The sequence below is a fragment of the Alosa sapidissima genome, chromosome 2, assembly GCF_018492685.1.
Source record: "Alosa sapidissima isolate fAloSap1 chromosome 2, fAloSap1.pri, whole genome shotgun sequence".
Classification (NCBI taxonomy): Eukaryota; Metazoa; Chordata; class Actinopteri; order Clupeiformes; family Clupeidae; genus Alosa; species Alosa sapidissima.
Window position 1 is genome coordinate 18,832,704 of NC_055958.1, and position 24,457 is coordinate 18,857,160.

At 38.9% G+C, this 24,457-nt stretch overlaps 2 protein-coding genes across 5 annotated transcripts; both read right to left on the bottom strand.

Annotated features, from left to right (window-relative positions):
* Window positions 1-299: 299 nt before the first annotated feature.
* On the bottom strand, window positions 300-21,764 carry hoxd3a (homeobox D3a). Of its 4 annotated transcripts, none has more exons than XM_042081753.1 (4): window positions 21,517-21,764; window positions 5,660-5,722; window positions 2,439-2,980; window positions 300-2,012 (listed from the first exon to the last, which is right to left on the bottom strand). In XM_042081753.1, exons 3-4 carry the CDS (start codon window positions 2,878-2,880, stop codon window positions 1,264-1,266), a joined length of 1,191 nt encoding a protein of 396 aa, XP_041937687.1. In that variant the 5' UTR covers window positions 2,881-2,980; window positions 5,660-5,722; window positions 21,517-21,764; the 3' UTR covers window positions 300-1,263. The 4 variants fall into 4 exon arrangements, with proteins under 4 accessions (XP_041937687.1, XP_041937689.1, XP_041937688.1 ...); XM_042081755.1 differs by lacking the exon at window positions 21,517-21,764 and adding an exon at window positions 18,361-18,467; XM_042081754.1 differs by lacking the exon at window positions 21,517-21,764 and adding an exon at window positions 10,085-10,447.
* Window positions 11,601-15,695, bottom strand: hoxd4a (homeobox D4a). The gene is made up of 2 exons (XM_042081757.1): window positions 14,122-15,695; window positions 11,601-13,766 (listed from the first exon to the last, which is right to left on the bottom strand). Exons 1-2 carry the CDS (start codon window positions 14,588-14,590, stop codon window positions 13,465-13,467), a joined length of 771 nt encoding a protein of 256 aa, XP_041937691.1. The 5' UTR covers window positions 14,591-15,695; the 3' UTR covers window positions 11,601-13,464.
* Window positions 21,765-24,457: the final 2,693 nt, after the last annotated feature.

Sequence of the window (24,457 nt, forward strand, 5' to 3'; positions counted from 1 at the left end):
TTTTAGGACAACAAAAGGAATAAACACCATCCCAATTGAGTCAGAAACACCTTAATTAGGCTAAGTGATTGATACCTTTTATCACGATTTTCTCATGTAAATACTTCTTTTACCATGAATTGAATTTATCTGTCTGTAATTGAGCCCACTGAATGAAAGCGCGGCCATGTGCTCGCGCGCAATTGGTTGTGAGAGCCGAAGACCACCTCCATTGTTTACCATCAATTTTGCTTTCAAAATGGCGTCGCCGTCTTTGATATTCCATAATGTCACAGAACAGAGTAACAAAAATGCCTATATTAATGCTTAAATCCACATGTTTTTATTGTAATGGGAAACAAAGAGTCATCTAACCATATACTTTAATTTAAGCACTTTATTTACAAAATGTGTAACACAATAAAATATAACATTTCCATATCATTACCGTTTTGTCATTTTTTATGTATGGACCATCCACCTTGCAAAATAAGAATTATCTTGGATGATTTGGGCAAAGACATGATAATGACATGCTGGTGCATTACCAACAGAATCAGCTTTTGAACTAATGATTGCAATGACTCCTCGCCCAGTTTTACCAGATTTACAATGGGGAACTCTTTACAACAAAACACACCAACACCATTGTTCAAAATATCCAACTTATTTGGGACCAGTTTGATGGTTTTGACATCTAATGAATTTGTCCAATAAACGGTGCATAAATTCTACATGTGTTCATATAAATAGCCTACATGATATGATAAATAATCCGCGATACAAAATAAAACATTAAATAATAAATATTACAATCAGTCGCAATACATGTTTGCCATACAGTCTCGGGAAAATAAAATAAATAAAAGTGTATTGAACCAGGAACAGATTCAGAGTACAGATGCCTAACCAGACGACTTAACAATGAGTCCATATTTTTTATTATATTTCTACAAATTTCATCCTCTAAAGATGGCTGTCTAATACTGTCAGATCTACAGGACTTACCTTCAAGTAAGCTAATACCTTATGAAATGTCCCTTATATTGCGCATTGCTCTTAGAAAATGGAACAACTGACAATAAACACTCCTTTGCGCGCACCATCAACAGTCAATAGAAATGGACCACAGCTATTTTTAAAAAATAATTACAATCATAGCAGTAATAGTAATATCAATAGCAATACGGGGTAATATGTATGACTCTCTGGGAGCGCAGTTATATAAATTACTTTTAAACTAGTGAGGTAATAAAAGAGCGCTTGGGCACACCAATGGAATCCTTACAAATGCGTTAGTTTAGGCGCTTCCTGAATCCTTCCCTGAGACGCATGGTGAGAGGTGAGGTCTGTGTATGTAGGATGGGGGTCACAGGGTCCATGGTGGTGGTTGCCTGGAATCTGAGCGGCACAGCTGTAGTCCACACTGGCGGATGAGGGATGGGGGAGATGGCCGAGGTTGAACATGGGGCCCGAAGCTGGCATGGAATCAACGAAATTCCCCCCAACGTACACTGGACTGCCTTGTAAATTAGCGTTGGCAAAGCTTCCGTTGCCTTGCATGCTGTGGTGTTCATAATCTGTGCTAGGATACCTTTTCTGTTGCGGTATGCAACCACCCAATGGTGCTGTGTATGCAGCCAAGCCGTACATGTTTTGTTGTGGCTTAGCGAATGACGGAGGCGAAGGCGCATCATAGGTGAGACTGTTTACATTTGGGAGTTGACCAGAATATCCAATATGATTCGGGCCACTTAACGGTGGGCTTCTGTCCGGAGAATGTCCCAGAGGAGAGTGCATTATCCCCTTGGCTTTTTGATCCTTTTTGTACTTCATCCTCCTGTTTTGAAACCAGATCTTTATTTGGCGCTCCGTTAGATTCAATAAATTAGCCATCTCCACTCTTCGGGGACGACAGAGATACCGGTTGAAATGGAACTCCTTCTCAAGCTCGACCAGTTGGGCACTTGTGTAGGCCGTGCGCACCCGTTTGGAGGCTGGTCCGGGTGGACTCTTATCATCACAGGTTTCACCTGCAAAATAGATTTCGAGCATGAGTGCTGGCGCCCTACTGATGTAAATTCCGCTCACACTATCATGACATGGGGACTTGACATCAAACAAAACGCACAACCTCAACGCCACTCAACTCATATAAATCACATGTAACCACTCTAATCACAGTTCAGTTCCTGTCAATGGACACATATTTCACACAGAATATTTCCCCAAAATATTAAAATTAACATCTTATCTTAAGTATCAAAGAGTTTAAATGGAATTACACCACTGAGATAAATGTTCACTGTTTAATTTTATGAGTATTTGAATAAATGAGATAAAGTCCTTACTTGTCTGAAGGCAGTTCTGTAACATTATTTAAAATAACCATCAAACACCCCTCCAACCAACATACAAATACCATGAAACATGCAAACTACACACAATGTCCTTTATACCTGCTGTTGCAACAGTGTTGGCTTTCTGCTTTGAGTTTTGCCTGGTCTCCTTCATCCATGGAAAGATCTGCTTAGTAATGACAGGGTTGGCAGTATTCGAAGTATTGTTGGTGGGGGATTTCTTTTTCTGAGATGAAGTGCTGTTGGAGTTGGGCGAGGAGGCAGCCAAAGGTGGTGCTTGGGGCTGTTCACCAATACTTTCTGGTTGGCTGTTGCCTTGACTGCCACTTGGTCTCATACAGCTGCCATTTAGGTCACTGTTTTTATGGGCAGGTGGCCGGACAGATGCGGTTTGCATGGGACAAATTGGACCCTGATATTCACTTTCCATATTGGACGTTGAGTAAGGCTGGTGGGATGTGCCATAGTTGTAGGAATCAGACTTGGGGTATGAATAGCCTCCAAACAGCCCAGTGTTGTCATAGTACGTGGCTTTCTGCATGGTGAAGATTCAAACTGAAGGGGCCTGCGTACTTTTGTCCAATAGCATGGGCTCCTGGGTCACGTGATTGGAGTTTCCCACAGGTTCTTTATCCTCTGATCTGTGAAAACATTAGAGTGTGTTAGATTTTAGGTAGCTAGAGTTACATCAATATTATGATGCACTAAATGAAGGCACATCAAAACAATACTATAGGTTTGGTTTTCATGACTCGACTATTTCATTTCACTAATGCACCTAGACTTCAACACTTAGTTATTGTCTCAGGTGACCCATCATTTAAAGCAGACTGAGCCGGCCAACTTCGTTTTGATCTTCTTATAATGGCACATTTCTTTATGCATAGTAATAATTTACGTCTGCTTCACTTAGATGTGTTTAATTTCATATGAATTAAGAGTGAAAAATTAACGGTTTAATTAGCTTTGTAATTGCAACAGTAATACAAAATTAACGCGTTTGACGATGTTTCATACACCGTACATTTCTTTGGTTCCATGCCCGTTGCATTATTTCCGGAAAATGCTGACACACACACAAAACTCCATCTCTTGGTTGTAAACCAAAATAATGTAGCCTATACATTTGGTTAGGGACAGCCTATAATCTCTTATCTTTACATCTACAATATACATATAGGCTAAACACTTAAATATAACTGGGCTGTAAGGGCTGTATTTGCCATGTGGATCACAGAGAGATCCAGGTGTTTACATTTGTGTGGCGAAAAAAATATTGATGTAATCTCATAAATGGGCCCACCCCCTTCACCTGAGAACCTCTTCATTTTGAAATCTGTCAATTCTCGACAAGTCTAATCACATGGTTGCCTTTCTTCACCATCTAAACCTTTCGCTTTCAGAGCACAACAGGCAAAAGCGCAACAAAGAGAGTTAAAATTTAACCTGCACCCTGGATCCCCTTTGAGCAAAAATCTAAGACCGGCAAGCGAATCAGCAGTTTTGGCCGACACAATGTCCTTTTCTTTTCCAGCTCAATGAGCATATAAGACCATTGTTACAGAGACGCCTTTGTAACTTTGTAGCAGCAGAATAAAATTGTGAAATATTGATAGAAATATAGTTCTTTGGTGATCAAATTTAGGCATAATTACCCGTCCTTGAAGTTATTATATTGTTAATATCCGCTGTGTGAGTTTGATAAATTGCTGTAGTCTATGAGTGATCGAAAGGAAAGCTTGACAGAATCGTGTTATTGGGATTAAAATGACCAATAAGGCAACATTTCCCCATTCATATTTCATTCATGTATACATAATTATTATGTCTTATGTATTATTTAGTAAATACAGCAAGAAGTGTGTGTGTGTGTGTGTGTGTGTGTGTGTGTGTGTGTGTGTCTGTGTGTGTGTGTGTGTGTGTGTGTGTGTGTGTGTGTGTGTGTTGCAGATAGAGAGAGAGAGAAAAAGTCCGCGTCTGTGTGTGAGAGTGTGTGAACTTTGTCTGAACCTCACAAATGGCTGTAAATCATAAAGACAGCAGTCATGCAACCCTCCTGGTGCGTTCCCTTATTTAGAATCTACAGCAAAACTTCATCGTATAATGATTATATTTTAGTGTTATATCATACTACAATGCATTGTCTACCAATTTTTCAGTTCGATGTGGCTATATGAATTGTAGCCTCTCGGCTCTGCGCCTTTGTACCATTACGTTGTTCAGGATGGGTGGGTCACCAAGTAGGTTATGCTAATTGGCTAACAAATGTGCGTACACAGCAAATGCGTGGGTGCAAAAACTAGCCCGGGAATTTTACACCTACTCCTTAAAGTTCTACATAGGCTAGATTCTCCCGTAACACACACCAAGGCATGTAACTGTTTGACCACCACAAAGATATATATTTATAAAGGACCCATAGCTGACCAAATGCTATGGGCCCAAAATGCATGCAAGGGTTATTAACAGGCCTGGTGCTCTGCGCAGTGCATATCAATGCACCTGTCATTAAGGACCGCCACAAAATTTATGACTGTCGATGCCATGGTCGTATGGGCCTAGCAGAGTGCTGCAAAGAAAACACTTCTCCAGTAGTGCTACCCTTAGAAGACTTGAAACCTTTGCGTGGGAGGAAGGCTAGCAAAAAGAATGTCCAACTCCGCATGTCCCCCTGTAGCAGGGCAATAGGACCCTTATAAAAGCTCTCATGTCTTGCTAGAACGTTGTTTGAAGCATATCAGCAAGATGTTCATATTCGGAGGACTTTAATATGCGGAAACAAATTATACAAATGCGGGAATTATGGACATATTTTGAGAGACGAGGAAGCGGCCATTCAAACAATGAATATGGATATAGGCATACTAACTGTTAATCATGGACAAAAATACTTGGAGATCAGTCGAGGAAAGGGTAAAACACATAAAGGACTTTCGTCAAGCTCGTGGAATTGGAAAATGCATAAGCCTAAAATGCATCTTAAGTCCTGCAGGCGCGTATAACGTGGTGAACAAGACAGCATACTTTAAATACTTTAAACCGTATACAACTTAATTTTTACATAGTTGACATCATTCAGTTTGCCATCATTGTGCATTTGCTGAAGCAGTAGCCCTTTCTTTCACACAAAATTGATTATTACATCTAGAAAGGCAGCTTTATATTATTATTATTATTATTATTATTATTATTATTAGTAGTAGTAGTAGTAGTAGTAGTGGTAGTAGTAGTAGTAGTTATTTCTATTGTGCACCACGCATGTCACTTTTATTCTCTTCGTTTTCAGAGTTTCAGGATGAATTAAAGGAAAAACTGCTTACCGTGGACTGTGTTGATCTCTGTATTGTTTTCCCTCAGACGCACCGCATCATACGTACCACCACCTAGAAGAAGAAAACATGTCGCTTATTAAGTGCCTCTTGACGCCCCACCATCTCGCATCAGATTTTAGATTTTATTTTCCATCATATATTTTTGCGTGCATGGTTGAGTGAACATAGATTATCTTCAGTCGTCGTTTGCAAAATAAAAACTTTTGACACACAATCCAGATTCACTGTTGAGTCGGCTATTACATAATATTAAAGTATGGGTGGTCAGTAAATATCGGACCACAAACTCTTGGCATGCATTTCACTTCAGACTGTTTGAAACTTTATAAGAGAAAACTGACACAAGCGATTCTACACAAAGAGAAGCTGGCCAAAATATTTAGCAGTCATAAGCCTTTTGGGTGACCTTTGGCTCGCTCAGCAATAACTCAAAGATTAATGAACAACGAGCGGAAGGGCTTCAAGTAAGTCACAAGCCACTGAGCCACTGAAGTTTTCACTTGGTTTAAAAGACCAAACATTCGTAGGAGATAGAACGACTAACATCTCCTCTAAGACGCTACCTTATTTAAAAGGGTAGTTCGTAGTCTTCCTGGATAAAACTATGGCACAGCTGTCACAATAGACATCTATCGCGCAGGCTGGGTTTGTGGTAAGATTTAAGACGATTTGGTAAATGGTAAAATGAAGGAAGCCCGTGGAAATATAGAGTTGTTCATCGTGTTGTAAATGTCCTAAGTGGAATAAATCTCACCAGTTCGTTTGTTAATCATGACATGCTCTTTTGGTTGAAGCGATGTTCTTCGCCTACGCATTTTTACGGTAAGTTTGATGTGCACAATAGGACAATGGCTAGTTAAAATAATAGTCTCGACATATTGAACCACTCGTGAGTTAGTGGGACCTTAACTGCGTTTCCGTGTTTAATTTCCATTTTCCATTTTATATGTACATAATTCTCGTCTATTTTTAGTAGAAACACCAAGAGATTTTAGGTAATTCCTTATCCAGTTAGGCCAATGCTCGCACATCGGAACCGCTCTTAGGCTAAATACCGAAACACGTTTTCATATATAATTAAATGTTTAAAATATCCCTATGATTAGTCTTGCTTTTTGCTAACGAATGCGTTAGTTTCCTGAGTACAATATAAATGAATTCTTTCTGCAAGGATTAATGGGCAATAGATCCCTTCAATGTAGCCTGTTTCCATAAAAACAGGTCAAACGATGACAGATTTATTTTCTGTTTGTGACAAAGCTAAATTGATAAATAAAACCTCTGTGATTTCTTCGCTGTGTACTATGGACTCATTCAATAAATAACAAGAAACGACTACCTAGGCTAATAAGTCCTAAAGGCTAGTCTAATCCTCAGACTATACGAGAGCAAATGTTACTATTATTTGATAGAAATGTAGCATAACACGCCAGATCTGAATTGATCTAAATTGTATCACAAATGCAAATGCTAAAAACATAGTAAGCTATTTGTTCCATATAAACATGGAAAAATCAAATAATTACATAAGTTAGCCTACGTTATGAGACAACGTTACTCAAAATAGTATAGCCCACTCAAGTGCCAAATAACCCACCTGAAATATTGAGAAGGAAAATGATAAGCTTTGAAATAACTCTTCCTGCAAAACTACTACAATATCTAAAATATTCAAATTAAAGCAATAGGATCCATTTAAATAAGTGGCAATATTACTTCTTAACAAAGTAGTATACCCTATTTGAAACCACATGCATCATGTCTAGCATTACTGTGACGATAAGACAACAAATTAATGTGATTTACGATCTCACAATCTATGAGTCACTATACAGAAAGTTCTCACAGTTCTCTCCCCCTTTGTAGTTAGTTTTCGTCAAATCGCAAAATCAGCTAAAACCACCGTCTTAGTGTATGAATCTGACCAACGTCCAAGCTAACCTTTCGAAATTGCTCATGGTTGCTCAAAAACTATAAACTTGTCTTCTAAATTGCATTTCTTCTCGCGAAACCGCACTTGCATAGTTATAGACGTGAGCGACATTAATAAAGATCACCTCTCTGAATGGAATAAATCATATTTTTTCACGCTGGCATTATGTAAACCTATGGTTAAAGGTTGCGTTTTGCCATGCAATGGCTTACCTGTGAATCAATTTATCATATAGGAGCGCTTCTCAGTCTCAATTTCTTTCCCTGCAGTCTCTAGAATATATCCTTCACCCTTTGTCTGTAGACAATACTGTCCTAAACCTGATCTTGCGCTTTTTCAGACATTTCCATATACCAATGCGGACAGTATTCCCGATAGAATGGAAGACACACTCTCAGCTACCAATAAAAAGCGAAGCAGGTATCCTTATTCCAAAAAGGAAATGTTGCTGGCAATCAACCGCCCATTGGAAAAAAGCGAGGATTAGGCAGCCACCTGCGTTACAGTTAACATTGGGATATTGGTGTTTCGGAAAGCTTTATGATGACAAATAAAGGCGCAGCCTTAAAATACAAGCATATTTGTTCACGTGATCTGGATGGCAGATTGTCCTGATTGAGGTAGCAACTTCAACTGAGCCTCCCTCACAAATACATTTTCAAAGGGAGAAAGAGCTTTTACTATGTCTAGGGCTTTATACAACAAAAAAGTCCAATTGTTAGACTATTTTTCATTCTTTCTCTCTTTTCTGTCTTGATTGGGGTGAGAGATGGCCTTTAATTGACAATGCTGTATAGCTTTTATATCCGTATTATGACTTTCTTTCCATTTATATCAGACATGATCCTCGATGTTTTTTCATTCTGTATGTATTTGAAGAGGTGTTTTATTTTAGCACCAAGCTATATTTTCTGTTAGAATAGGTTATTGTTCCATATTCAAACCAAACCGGTTTCATTTTCCAAAGAAATTCTAAGAAAAACCTCTATATAGACTACACTTCAATACACTTTAGTCTACAAGCACATAGGACCAAAATTAACTATATTTCTTTCCGCCTATATGGATTTGTGACATGAAAGGACATCAGGTAATAAAAACATACAGAAATGCATGCCCACGGTCCTATTTTAGGTATTTTGATTTGTCAGGAAACGTCTATGTTACAGGAAGTCATTGGAATATTGTTTGATGATTATGGCTTTGGCAATGACAGGAATGTATGACCCCGTCAGCTAGAGAGATTCATCAAAATCATCTCTAATGTTACATTGTTCCTTCCAAACAGACTTTACAAAAGTAATATATATTTGAATGTGTATGACTGTGCTAATGTATTTGATTTTTAACAGCTATTCTTGTCATGGATCACTACTGAAATACAATATAATTAAAAGTAATTTTGCAACTTTCTGGTGTCTATTTATTCTTAACTTAGTCCTGTGCCCTTATTTTCTGTGCATTTTGGGGAAGATAATGCCCTGATATCTCAAAAGGAGCAAACTAGTCCTGCTAAACAGAATAACCTGCCGGACAGAGAGCTTGTTCTATGGAGAGGGATGCAAGAACCTCGCACCGCAGCATATGTTCACGGGGCAATAAAAGTGAAAGATTTACAGCCTGCGCCCGGCCCCCAAACAGCCTCGCACCCATTCAGGAATTACCTGGAATGATTTACCACGGCGCAGATAACTGTCAACCCGACCTCCAAGAACTGTATACATTTTATGAAATACATTTCAAATCATTATACATCACAGATAAAAAAAAAAAAACGGCAATACGAATCGGAAAAAGCCGATAGTGACCATATTCTTCAATATTCTAAGGAATTAGCATTATTATTTTAGTTCGATCACATAACCGCTGCGATGCCTAACTAAATATATCGGTCTAGCCTATTTTCTTTTGAGAAACAAAGTGAATTCAAATGAAATAGGCTCCACTTAAGTGGGATACTGCAGCTATTAAAATGACCTCTTCTATCCTGAAATGTTTTCCTACTCATTCCCTCCTAACAAGCAAGACATACAAGTAAACGACTAATGGTAAGATAATGGATGAATTGCACCTTTGAAGAATTAAATCACAAACAGGCCCTTGCAAGAAGCCCTTTGTGATGAACATCAGCAAAAGCAACAAAGCTTCACTGATTCTGAAAATCCACAATGAGAAAGATCGCATGTATATTGTCAATTATGGATTGAGGCAGAAACTGAAGTTTCTGACAGCGCAGTATCCTAGTAAAACAGTACAGTCATGTACAGTAGTGAAAAAATTCCCATCTTCTTGAACATTTCATGCGGGAATTATTGCTTGTCTACTCCACTGAACAGGAGGAACCACTACTGCCCATTACTAGTCCAGGCTGTCTGAAAAGAAGCCCCGGCGCACTCATCAAAGGGCACTATTTATCAAAAATCTGACAGTTATGTTCATTTAGCATCTCACTCAAAACAAAAACTTAAATGTTTACGTACCAAGCTTCCATTGGATCAAATGCTGTATAAAGACGCAGACTACAGTAGCGTAGGGTACCAGACGGAACGTTTGGATATTATTTTCTTGGGATCTCTTCAGTTTTCAAGTCTGATAGACTCCTCGCGATTAATGACGACGCCGTGTTTCTAGGGGACGTGCTGCATTAATTATTTAGACAATCACGTGGTCAAATAGAAAAAGGGATATAGAAAGGAAGCATATAGTCCCAGAATTCTATCTTCGGAGGTCGACAGCGCAGTTTAATATATCTTATGGGGCTGTCTCGCAGAGCGAGGACATTTTCTGCGAACAGCTGGAAATCAAATATGGCCGTTTGAGAGCCATTGTGAGCCCGGCGATGGTCGTCGGTGCAGTGTCATTGCAAATGGTACTGCCTATGGCTCCCATTTATTGTATTCAGACATGTAGGTCAATACCCAGAACGCATTATAGACTCAGTGAAGACAATGGCTTTCCTTCTAACGTGGTTGTAGGAAACAATATTTGATGTTAATTTAAAGGATTATTTCAAGTAAACAAAACGTTTTGTGGCTAAAGAAAACAGAAATTGTGAAGACATGGTCAAGGATACTGTAGCCTAACTGCCAGAGGAGGTTTAACCGTTTTTCGACCCTGAAGATTACATTCATTTCACACCGACCATGTGTGCCTTTTAAAACAGCATTAATAATTTGTTCTTCATCCTTTTCTATAAAGTGGGAAAAGATGCCACTACATGTGTTGCCAGTCTGTTATTTCGAATACCAAATTAATAATAAAAACGCGCACTTTGCCTGAATGGTCATCAAGCTTACACACAAATATGGTAATTAGTTGCAAAGCATGTATTTTCATGCACTCGCTCTGAATCATGGTTCACCAACATATAGGCTTCGCTACATACACACTCACACACACACACACGAATAGAGGCCTATGCACGCGCGCGCAACCCTGCGCGCGCCACCACACTGCGAGACGCACACAGATAAACACATGAATCCGCACAAGTGCGAGCACGCACGCGGGCGCTCGCACACACACACACACACACACACACACACACACACACACACACTGTTAAAAATAGGAGAGGATATGAAGTCACACATATCACACATCATAATACTTGCACTAACGTGAAAGGTGGGCACCGCGGGTCTATTCCTTTTTCACTTTCTATTAGCCTTTCATCTGAACGACAAAGAAAATGACATTTCTTTGTTTCACCAAATAAATGTCGACCAATCGTGGTAGGCCTTACTATAAGGACAAACATAGAAGCTGATATATTTTTCACCAACCCAAAACTTATCTTTGTATTAACTATTTCACACTCTCGCCCACACGATTAGACGTATTACTTTCAATATTTCTCATGGCGCTCAAAGTGAGTTAGTGACTGTTTACGATCTTACAGCAGGACTAAATATTACACTGCGCTCTTAAACCACTAGACTATGAAAACTTGGAAAACTGTGTTGGTGTGTAAATAAGCACGCTATTTACAAGAGCTCATCAATATCAGTCTTTATTGGATCATTCGGTATTTCGAGGATATCCTGATGTTCACGTCACAACATTCTCAAAAGAAATACAAAAAGGGCAATAATGAATAATTGCAATGGTGCTCATCACAGCCCATAACATTTAGTGCATTTAAAACAAGATATAAGAGTAGGCCTACGACAACATTTTTTTCTAGATAGAGAACTGCATAGGACAAAGATGTATGATGCCTTAAACGTAAAAAGTTGTCCATTTACTAACACAGAATGCGAATACCGTCTGCGTAAGAAAAGGCCGCGGGTCCAGCGGGTCAAGGGGTTTCGGGGTCAGTCCTCGCGGCTGAAATCCGTCTAATGCAATAGAAAATGTGTCCTCTGGTTGAACCTGCCTCTGGAGCTTTGACTGGCTTCTGTAAAAATACCTTTTCAACCCTCTCAACGAGAGGGCTTCAGAGAAGACATCTTCGCAATGTGTGAGCTCCCAGCTTTTTGTGCAGGAGACAATGACTGCAGAAGAGAAGCTACCGGAATATTTAATCACCACGTGAATGCATCGCTTTAGAATTCCAGCATTCAACTATTCTTTTAGCGTAAAAATACTCCCCATTTCAGCATTAAAAACCTAGACCAGTTGCAACAAAATATACTTGGTTTTTTTTTTTCAAGAGAGTACTAGGTGATGTTGCTACTATCCTGTATTCAGGATTTTTAATGACCATTTTGCTACAAAACGCGTTTGTAGAAAATATGAACAAAATACAGATATATTACATAATATAGATAAAATGTTGCACTTTTATTCGATTAACACAATGTCAGGTTCATGGAATGTTTTGGACATAATTTGGATCCATAAGCATTGTAAACGCAACTCAAACTTTTAGCATTCTCCATTTTGATATTCAATAAATAAAAGATTTCAATGACTTCTAAAATGTATATTACAATGGTAAAAGTAGATAAAGAAATACTAAAAGAAGGTGTAATTAAAGAAAGTTCGAATGACATCTGGAAGACAGATATACAGCTTCTTTAATTGTACACTGTTTACAAAGGTGTCACGGGAGATTTATAGCCTAGCTAAGAAATATTCAAATCAACACATAGGCATTTCTTACTCCAAAAATAAATTCAAACGCACTTGTAGAAAGTTTTTTGTGTAGAATTAGTGCAGTCAGAGACTTCAATGAAGATTTATTTTCAGATAAACTTTCTATCAGTAATTACACTCATAACCTCACTTACCATTTGCCTGCATTTCAGTGACCAGTCCATATTTAGAAATAGAAATAATATCCAATTGATCCACCTTTTTATCCAATTGATCCACCTTTTCGTAAATATGTTCTATAATCTTTAAGGAGATGCACCAAATCGACCTTTAGATGTCCAGAAAGCTATTGCGTTTTTCAAATGAATATCGTTTTTATCCTTTAAGCAGTACCAATTTCAATTCACTCGACCCTTGATTGAGACATAAAGGGTCAGGTAAAACAGATATGGAATATGATACTGCAAATACAAACACTTGCAACCATTAAAGTGTTACAGTTCAGGAGGCGTTTGTTGTGAAAACAAGGTTTCGGCTTCTAGAAATCTACTGTACCTCAGAGCATGTAAAGAATGTGGTGATGCACTCGTATCTTAATTAAGATTTACATTTGGTGGGGAAGGATGATATACCAGTACATAGTCCACACTTCGTAGCTCTCTCTCAAAGCATTTTGTAATGTGTGCCTCTGGTTCACATTCACAAATGATAATGACCCAAAAATGTCATGTTGAGACCATGCAAAGTCAAACGCAGCATTGTCTACAATACATAGTTCACTTTATACTTCAAAGGAAGGAGAGACGGATTCCAGTTTCAGTTATAAAGTTGTGATATCTGTCTGGTTGTCCTTCTGAACGTGCTGTACATGCTGGTTTGAGGCCGACGCAGATCTTCCCTTTGTGTTGGGCAGTTTGTGATCCTTTTTCCATTTCATTCTTCTGTTCTGAAACCAGATTTTGATCTGACGCTCGGAAAGACAGAGGGTATGGGCAATCTCAATGCGACGCCGCCTGGTCAGATACCTGTTAAAATGGAATTCCTTTTCCAGTTCTAAAACCTGCTGTCTTGTGTAGGCTGTCCGTGACCGTTTAGGTTCTGGTCCTGTGTAATCCGGATTCACTAGTAAGAAGAAAAGTATAAATTAGCTAACATCATTCCAGTCAACAAAACAGCTGAACTTTCCCTCAATTGTACAAGCATGGCTAATATATTGAATCTAATGTCAGAAAATAAAAACACCAACCGTTCTGTTCATTAAAATTCTGTTAAACTAATAATCGCACTGAGTTTTTAATACATCGAAGAGCAGGCAAAAGTAGCGAGCGGCCTATTTCCCAAGCAATAAAAATTTATGGCTGGTGTAATTGGCGGCCCCTTCAAAAGAACCCATAAATATTTCACTGAGTGATTTTAGTGTGGCTTAAATAGCAGCGCGGACTGGTCCGACAGAGATATCTCAGAAAGTGAATCTTACCCGTGGTAACGTGCACTTTCTTCATCCAGGGGTAAACTATTGCTGGCTGCTTGGCTTGTATCCCGTTTTGGTTCTTTGTGTTTTGTTGCTGCCCACAAGTCCTCGGGCCAGGTATTGGGACCGAGGGACACTGCTCGGTCTGGGCGGTGAAAGGGCTCGGATGGCTAGCTTGCTCCTGCACATGACCCCGCGGTTGCACTGTGGAGCCCTGCACAGTGTTACAACTGAAGGGCTGCTCGGGGTAGTTTGACCGTGAATAGATTCCTGGATGCTGGAAATCAGTGTCCTGCGATGGACTGTAGTACCCTGTGCCCTGGTCAGGTATATAGCTGTTTTGCGAATATTCCTCACAAGGAGGAAATTTAGGATCCACATACTTGGAGTTCACCATGTACGAACTCATGGCCATTAATTTCTGAAGGTAGAAAATACTAATTTTTCTCGAGTTGTCTTTTTTTCCTCCCTCCATAAAGCCCTCCTACTTGCTGTCAACAGAATAAAGTTAGGCGACCATGTGACCAGATTAGCCAATGGAGAAGAAGGGAGTCTATTATCGGATAAGTACACACCTAGCAGCAATCTAACCCAAACTTCACAAAATATTTTAATTGGGACAAACAAAAGGGCATTTCATTGCACCTTTGAATTTTCTGGCTCCAACATTATTTCGAAAGTCCATATATATTACAGTGTAAAACATCTCTAAAATCTGTTATGTTCGCTGCTGTGCCTTCCCATCCTTACCAAAATGATCATAATATAACAAACCTCCTATATGACATTTCACGATGAAATTATGTTACAGCTGGTGTGTTTTGGGCTTTGGCTTAGTTCAGACTGAATTAATCAAACTCGAGGCAAGGATTTTGACATATAAACAAACAAAAGACACAAAAACGACCCCAGGCACAAAAAGTGGGAATAAAGACCAGTGGACAATTGATGGAGACCGTCTTTGTCATGAAGGGGTCATCCAAAAGTTACAGGAGTCCCATCATTTCATGTGCTCTCGTCCTTTCAGAGCCGTGTAAGGGGCTCCCCGCAAACCATCAATACGCTTTGACAATCAATAATTAAACATAGTGAAACAAAAGGGATCAAAATCAGAAAACAAGTCCCATAAAAAGAATCAGCTACCCATTTTAGTCAACTGAAATCATGATAAAGAGTCCACTACGTTTGTGATTTGTCTAAAATTGTGTGACCATATCGAAGTGGTAACCGTTGTCTGTCTAGCTCCTGAAAGGCCACATGGTAGCAATAAATGTAGAAATGAGACCGTGGTGTCCTAAGTTGCGGACGCCAATTGATGATGAGTGCTTGAGTTTTTAATTTGTTGAGTTGAATGAGTCTTGAATTTGTTGACTCAATTTTAAAGACATGATGTGGGCAATATCAGCACTATTGGACTTTGCTCCAGAACTGTCTTGTTACGCAATATGAAAACTCTGCTATGGCAATGGCCATAAAACTCCAGTGCATCAACTACATGCTATTCTAACCTTGGTGGGCGACAAATACGAATATTTTGTTATGTTATTACAAGTAAAAGCAACTGATGAGTTCTATCGAGGTTTTTGCATCATCCATATACTCCCCTAGAATCGAATCTGTGACCGTGATATAATCACACAAATTCGGTTCTACAGGGTATATATAGACAACGGAATATATGCGTCTGATTGCTGCGTTGTGCGACACACTGTCCTTCAGGTCATTCAAATATATTTAGCCAAGGTAAGGCAAAGGAAGAGCAAATGTCAAACCACTAAATCTGACTTCGAATTCGATATCAAACCTATTTTCGTAAGTCATAAGCCTATAACTAAATTATGTAGCCTACCAGAGTTCTTGAAGAATGATCAACACAGTCATTAAAAACTCCACACCTTACGGACACCATAAATTCACTGGGTTCCGTTAAATCCCTTCTCAGGCGCCGTTGAAAGGCCTGCAATGTCAAACTTGACATTTTCTTTGAAAATGCAAAAAAAAAATCCGTAATATCCTTGTGACAACCAAATAAAAGCACATCACCTATCAAATCATAATGCAATCATGCAATGGAAGCAAGAGCACTCTAGTCTTCCATAGTCCATGTGTACCAGAAGCACAGAAGGCACAGACTAAGCTGCAGGCCAAGGGGTCAACTAAATCATTTACAAACATCACAAAGTTTCATTAATTTTTGTTCGGGGAGACAGCAGTTCTGAAGGAGCACGAAAGTTCATCAGTTATATTCGACCCATCCGGTGGTCACCTCTTTTCCGTTCAGCGCGTAAAGTTTGGATATCTTAACAGAGAAGTAACCTCTGGAGACGAAATGTTTAACATATGAAAAACAAAAACGATCTGACTTGATATTATTAAAGAACGTTCGTTTTGTGGATGATTTGGTGTGTAGGCCTATGTGGTTTCTGATATTCGGGTGGTCATTATGAATATTTTAGTAATAGACCCATGACGTCTCTTCAAGACAGACATCCTTATTTCTCATTTCTTATTTTAGTGCTCAAATGTTTTCGCATTATTCTACATTTCAGAACTGAATTTTACAACATATGTTATTTTAATGCAATAACAGAAATTATTGTGAAACGATGTTAAGCCAAGATTTTGACAGACAAAGTTCCAGAATTGCCTATAGGCTAGTATTCAAGTTATAGGCTCAGGTCTTGCTACTTTATTTACGAGGCGGTCAATAGTTACAAAACACGATAAGGTTAATTCATAGAAATATTACTTAGTTTGGATTTTCATTTCTGTTAGACAGCTTGACCTGAGTTTCACCTTTCCTCGCGACTTCAGACGGGTCAAAGCCGAGTTACTCATGAACAAAAGAATTAAAAAGTCACTTGTCCTGACCCTTGGCTTAAACTTTAACAAATGAAGAACATATCAAGTTATTGCAACGTCTTTTACATTACAGAAGTGGAATAAAAAATAGTTTGTGCGATCATTGATTAGGCTATATTTCAGTATTAGGCTAAAAAGGTCAGTGGTATAGGCTACATGCGATATATAGAGGCAAGTATTTTTTTTATTTTATTTATATCAACCCTTGAATACGTTTTTGGGGGATAGAGGACAAAAGTTACTTATTTTGGAACTGAATAAATTCACACGGTAAAACTAGGCTACTCTTTATTCAGCATGTAGACTACGTGGGGTATCTGTCATCATCTGTAATTCTGTAATCATCTAATCTCAAATAGGCAGCCATATAAATATAATTTAATGATTCATCACCTCAGCACATAAGACACAAACTACACAGCCATCAATAATATATAATTTAAATTGAATTTAAATTTTAATGGCTACATGAATTAACACGTGGACAATAAGCCTATGAAAGGAAAGGTCGTGCTGCAATATTAATTTGTGCATTATTATGCTTTTCAAATAAATAAAACTTTTCCTCATGGTTTCGAAACCTGTTATGGACATATTTCATGCATAACATTTTATGGAAAAGCTTTGGGGGCGCTATAGAGTGAATGCCATTTACATTAGGCCTACATTGACATTATAGTTGGCTACTTATTAAAATGTTTGAATTCGTTCGTGGCATCATTCCAAGACACTTTACATGGTTGAATATTTAGATGTACACTATTGTTAGCATTATGAGTAAGTGGAGATTAACAGTTGACGGGTTTATTTGCCTTCCATCGACTCTCTGTGGCTATGAAAGGTTGAATGTGATAGGCCCTTGTCTTATTTTGTCTCATAAAACATCATACATAAATGTTCCTTCATGGTACTGGTAAAAATCATCCATCAATGCTGCTAGGCTACCAGACACACGTTATGCCAATAGATGTTTTTTTTCGAATGAAAAGCACAAAGCAATATCTTCATCCGTTTATAAATCGAAATACAAAATAATAACATTTTTGTTAAACAAAAGCATGAGACGGTGACAAAAGGCGAACGTCTAGTCCACACGATGAATCCGTTGCATTTGTACGTGGCGCCACTTGGCCTCAAACCCCTAAGTACCGCATAACATTTACGTCATCTTCATTATATTGTGTCATTTTAGCTCATCGCTACAGTAGCCTATGCAACCGTGTACCGATGCTTTCAGAATATCATCGCCTTTGTATACAGCAATGCCCTCCGACTATTTCAACACACCAAAACAACAGCAGCCTTTAAACTACCTGATGCCTCACAAAGGCAACTCCTTCACCTCCGACAAGTTCAGTGACGAGTATTGTAATAGAGTCTTACCTCGAACACCACCGCGATGAGAAAAATACTGATAGATAAGTATATCCATGATCCAAAGGCGACGAGAGTCTAATACTCGCCTCCACCAATTCAGGGTTCTATTCTAAACCATCTGCAAGTCCTTTCTAATATACAATGTGAATTATATTTTGGCTTGTCAACTCCCTGGCCATAAAACAAAGTTTAATGGTATCACGTGCTTCCCCACAGCCATTCAAGACACCGCACTGGTGCCATAAATAACCCTCAAAGTTGCACTTATTCAATAAGGGCGATTACACCGGTGTCGCCAGAAAAAAAGAGGCAAGCCAAACGCATTTGCCTTCTATGCCTTATAGGTTTCTATTACACAACATTATATATATATATATTACAGTTTTTAAACAGTGTTGGGTGATGGTAATACTTCAAAATGTAAACTTAAAAAATATAACTGTAGGCCTGTGCTTTCTTTACGCATGTGCAGCATGTAACACACACTTAATATAAAATACCCACATCCATATTTAGTAATAATCAAAATCAGATTACACTATCATTTAAGCACAAGCGTTATTCTGTTTGGAAACAAATTATGACCTTTCGTGGCCCCTTCTCGTAAACTTCTGCAAGTTTTCCCTGACCAAATCTAGTAAAATCTGAGGTATAGGCTAATAAAACCATAAAACAGGATTCCTGGGGAGAGGGTAGCAGAATGTACGTGTGAACCTTAACAGCAAAAAATACCACCATATGGCAGCCTCTTCAAAACAGAGGAACGTTTGTTGTACAGTTGGCAACCAAATGTTTTTATCAAAGTTTAGTTTTATAGTACATTATATTAACTTCATGAGAGGTAAAGTTAATCATCGTGACCATTAAAGCAGTTTCTTCATTACATGAACAAGGCTTTACGCTGCGTTATCGCTGGACGATGAGAAACGTCACTGGCGCAGTGACTGACAGACCACAGTGTCCTACTAAGCTACAACATAAAAGCTTGTAATTCGTGGGAAAAAAAACTTTAACCTTTCAAATTCTTGTAGCCTACTACCCTGCGAGTTGTTGCCTTTTCCCAGGGGAAGACAAATTGCGTCTCAGTCAATCGTTTTAGCATCTTCAGAGACTTTGATTACTCACCAGTCACCAAGAAAATAAAATTATCTAAAGTTGCTTTCATTCGTTTCACAAAGATTACAGATAGAGTTCATGGCAAATGAGGAAAGCGAAAGGGGCCTCACGTGTTTTACTGAACCAATCACTGCCTTTAGCAGTGACCTCCCAGAGAAACGATGCGGAACGATTAAATGGGAAGTCCTGTGTGTTGGGCAACAGCGCCTTCTGCCGGGCGATAGGCTCACTGTTGAGCTTGGAGTAGCGCATGGCACAAGTCTTATGTTGACGCATCTCGCCACTGCTCTCGTGACGTCATGTTTCCACCATTACATGTCACTGGGAATTATCATAGTTCATTTATTATTGTGGACAAAAGCAAAACGAATGAGAACGATGAAAGCATCATTATGTGAAGGAATGCTAAAATACCGAGAGGTATTTTGTTTGCTGAATTAGTTATTGGATCCAACAACAGAATACTTTTATGGATAACTGTGATGAAATACTAGCCTTCTAGAACACTCATAAAGCAACCACTTGTGTGTTGGGTAGCCCAATGGGTAGGACATTTTTGTAAAGGTTACTTTCTTGAAAAATAAAGGCACAGAGCATTCTCAACACATATTCCACTGAATAATACGTTTCCATCCCACTATCCTAATATTGACCAAAACATGTAAAATAAATGTGTGTATTTCATCATCCTTGTATCCTTAGCAGTAAAATAGTGCATGTATCCAAATGCCTCAACATGTTTATTAATGGCAATGGATTAGGCTATGTTAACAACCAATGACCTTCATGAAATCGTTTTTGCAACATTTTGATTTGGGCAACTGTACATTAACGGGCTATGCAATACTTCATACTGAAAGAAATGTGCGTATAAATATGTAGGCTAATGGCGTTCTCCGCACTGCTGTGTTCCTGCTCGTGTATGTAGGCTAGGCCTCACATTCAGTTGCTGGGTTGTTGCCTGTCCCTCTCTTTGCCGCATTGCAGTAAGGCTGTAAATACTTTTGCAGCTGCCTGTCAGGCACCAGTGAAATACTGTCTTTGTTCTGCAGCCCTCATCTCCAGTCCAGGCTGTGAGAAGAGCTTTACCACAAAAAAAGCTAGAGCGTCCTCACACTTTCAAATTGTAAATGTAAAGGAGGGGGACAATGATATCTTCTTTTATGACAACAACTTCCTCAAACCTATTCACGCTATTACTGCTGTACAAATGTATTCAAGGTGCAGACGTGAACACAAAAGCTGACAAGATCCCTTCTTTACTTTTGTCTTTCATATAAATCCAAACATCACAACACAGAAACATCTAAACCCAAATTATAATCTGTCCAGGAAAGGTTGATCCCACCTCACCGCCCGCTCCCACTGCTATAGAATGTATATAAACTCTTGAAGGTATTCTGTCTTGCACATTAACATCTCAGTGATCATATGCAAAATATGGAACATATGTATAGCCTACGTATTAAATACATTTTGTGAAATATTCCATATACTGTAATTACACACCTTTTTATTTCCTAACATTGATATCATTCGTCTGCACTTTAGCATTAAGGCCTACTTATAACAGGAATACATCTATTAGAAATACAGATAATGCAAACTTCTTCTAAGGTAATAGTCGATCTGATAGTCTATCTAAATAACTACGGGCTACAATCAGAACCATATAAATGTACTAGATTAAGCACATACAATTTGCGAAAATTAGAAATGCAAATCTTGAATAGAGTTGGCATTCCGTACATTAATGTAGCCACTATAGTTATGTATATTCTTTAATAACATTTAAGCTATGTTGATTTTTTAGTAAAACAGTTATACGCTTGTTGTAGACTAACACACTACCCAGTACATTAGAGGAGATATCGAAAAGGATTGTATGCACTTTGCCACAGAAGACATTTCTCCAGATATTAGCATGAACTGCTATCTCTCCATATAAGCTTACTGGTGCATTTATACTCAGTTATAAAGTATTTCGTAAATGAAACGGGAAGTTTCTATTACGAAATTAAAAATGACTTTTTGATATCCACTCACCAGTTGTTGGTGGATAATCCATGTCTTCTATGTCTCGCTTTACAGAACTGTCAGGAAGCATTTCTGCTGGTCGCCTTTTCTTGCACAGATTACAAATAGCCTACCTTAGCGGCGCCCTACACGGTCAAGTAGAACAGATGTTTACAGTTACAAAGCTCTGGAGCGTTTAACAGATATGACTGGTCAACGACACTAATAACAAAATGCTGCTTTTTGAAAGGTACATACAGAGCGTTTAGTTTGGGGCGCTTTGGCTGCAGAATGCTATGAAAAAACCGCTTGGGAAATCAGGAAAAGGGCCATGAAGACGTTTGCCTCATGCACATGACCAGTGGCATCCAATGACAGGCGATATAGGCTCATAAAAAGGTCTATTACCAAGTTGTAAATTGTCTCCTAACAAAAAGGAATTTCGGGCTGCTGCAGTCCTCTCGGTTTTTTGCGCATAATGGCTGAAGCCATTCCTCCATTTTTGCCCAGTGAAAGGGAGTTTTTGACCATCTTTCACTAGATAGGGGAATAACAGGACCCTTATTTAACGTTGGACAGTATCTTTCATTTTACTTTGGGTTGAAATTACAGATTCATGTGTTGGAAAATAATGTGGTATTATACCCAAGAATTAATCATTGAAATACTACAGAAAAACAGGCCAATATTATGGTTTGTAGCATATAGTAGTGCCTCCCCCCCCCCTTCTCATACTCCATCTTCCCATCATTATTTTGTCTATCTACATATCAATCCATCTCTCTCTCTCTCTCTCTGTGTGTGTGTGTGTGTGTGTGTGTGTGCGCGCGCGCGAAACGAAACGATATTTGATCTCCTTGTTCTTGCAAACATATTTACATAGAGAATAATATCAATAGTAATAGTAAAGAATGGTAAATGTCCCCTCTCTCAACCCTGTACCAGACATCACCCTCTAGGCCAAACATTAAGCGTGTGTGTTTTTCTCACTGGTGTTGTCAGTGAAAGTGAGACCACAAAAGAAAATGCCACGTTTGGATCTGAAATAGCTTGGAGAATACGGTTTCAATTAATGAACAAAGTACATCTTACAAGACAGACTATGACTATGACCACGGAATGTTTATTCGTCTATGAGTGGAGACAATATGTTAATACCATTCTACACATTGTGAACAGCGAAAATAAAATAAATATGCAAACTAAATAGAATGTAAGTAATCATAATGTATGCCTAGATGTATGCCTAGTATGCAAAGTTGTGAACGTAGCCTACCCCCTCCCCAATTAAGTTGCATCAGTATTTTGTAGTGTACGTTTTGTATATTTAATTTGAAATGAGGCTGCTCACATTGAAAGTACTTGCGCGCATGTAAACATATTTGTATCCCCACACCCCCTATATTTCTACGCCCACATTGATTTATACAATTATTTGTTACACATATGTAATAAATCAGCGAATCGTGATTTTTTTCTTGACCAATGCATCAATGGGGTTATATTTTGCAGAACCTATAGGTTTCGATTAGTAGATTTATTTCGATGGCTAACCAAATAAGGTCTCAATATATAAATGAATACATGTGTGTATTTGATGTCCTAAATGTTTGGCTAGGGAATGCCATTTTCTACGCAGATTTCGTTCAGTTAAGCTTGGGCTATATGATCGGACATACTGCTCGTGATGATGTCCACTCCTATTTCTATCCTAGCAAATTCATTTGAAGATGGTACGTCCTTGAACCCCGACTTTCCAATTCCATTGATGGAATTGGAGTTGATGAATGCCCATAATATATTATGCATTTGATATATGGGTGTATTATGAGCAGTTCTTTACCAAAAAATGTAAATTATCGTATTCTTCCCATCTTTGGTGCTTATTGGGCTTTATTAATTTCCCAGACAAAATAAAGAAACTAAAAAGGTACACAGGCAAAGCATTGGAAAGCCTGCATTCTTGAAAGAAAAAGGAGGGCTGCAAGAAGCCTGTACGTGATGTGAAAGCAAATTTTACGACAGCCAACCTTGAGGTCTCATCCGGGAGAACATCTGAGAAGGAGACGCGCCCTGATTCAGGCGTTCTGGTGTTTCGCCAGTATTACTACCGCACGATTTACAGTCGGTGGGATTGTAGCAGCTCGGCCTCTTGCGGTGTCGTAAAGAGCTGCTGTCTTTGTAAGTTATCGGATCCGTAAAATTTAGAGCGCTCGCTGTGACACGTAATTCCACAAGGGTTCGGTTGATAACATGCGCGCGGTATTGCTACGTTCCTATGATGATAAAATCCCTGGACCTGGGCAGCCTACCGGAAACCGATGCTGTTGTCATACATGGCACACATGTTCCGACCCCACATCCCGTACTGACGACTAGGCTAAATGTAGGGAGGAAATGCCTCGCCATCGCGGTGTGAAAAGCCACCAGGTTGGCAACCCAAAAAAGCTTTTCAATGTCACAGTAGCGAAATTGACTGAACGTGAATGTTATCGATTAGTCTGCTTGTGAGGCCTTCTCGTGTGTGTGATTTCCCAAATCCAGGTGCCGGTGAATAATGTGAGCGACGGTTCATGCCTCACACACACCTCAGGACACATTTGCTATTTTCCTTATCAGTCAGATGGTGAGGCACTGCTTTGTTCAATTTTGTGTTAGCTGATCGTTTGGGCAATTCCCACTTATGGGGTCACCAGGTACTCTTCCTAAAGAGGGATCATTAGTATTTGTGGGCAACTTTTACATATTATTTATTTTTACTTGTCTTACTTGCCTTTACTCCTCACAATATATATACAATATTTTTTGCTTTTTGTTTTTCCTCTGCATTATTAACTAGGTCTAGTATATCAACCTTTATTTTGAATATCATCATAGGCCTGTATAACTAACACACACACACACACACACACACACACCAATTTATCGTCGCTCGTTATGTGCGATTTGAAAAGCACAGTTATCTTCGACG

Excerpts from the sequence above, each read along its gene's own strand:
- hoxd3a (XM_042081753.1), bottom strand. The coding sequence starts at position 2,880 with ATGCAGAAAGCCACGTACTATGACAACACTGGGCTGTTTGGAGGCTAT. Across the intron at positions 2,013-2,438 it reads CAACACTGTTGCAACAGCAG|GTGAAACCTGTGATGATAAG; the intron begins GTATAAAGGACA and ends TCTATTTTGCAG.
- hoxd4a (XM_042081757.1), bottom strand. The coding sequence starts at position 14,590 with ATGGAGGGAGGAAAAAAAGACAACTCGAGAAAAATTAGTATTTTCTAC. Across the intron at positions 13,767-14,121 it reads GAAAGTGCACGTTACCACGG|TGAATCCGGATTACACAGGA; the intron begins GTAAGATTCACT and ends TCTTCTTACTAG.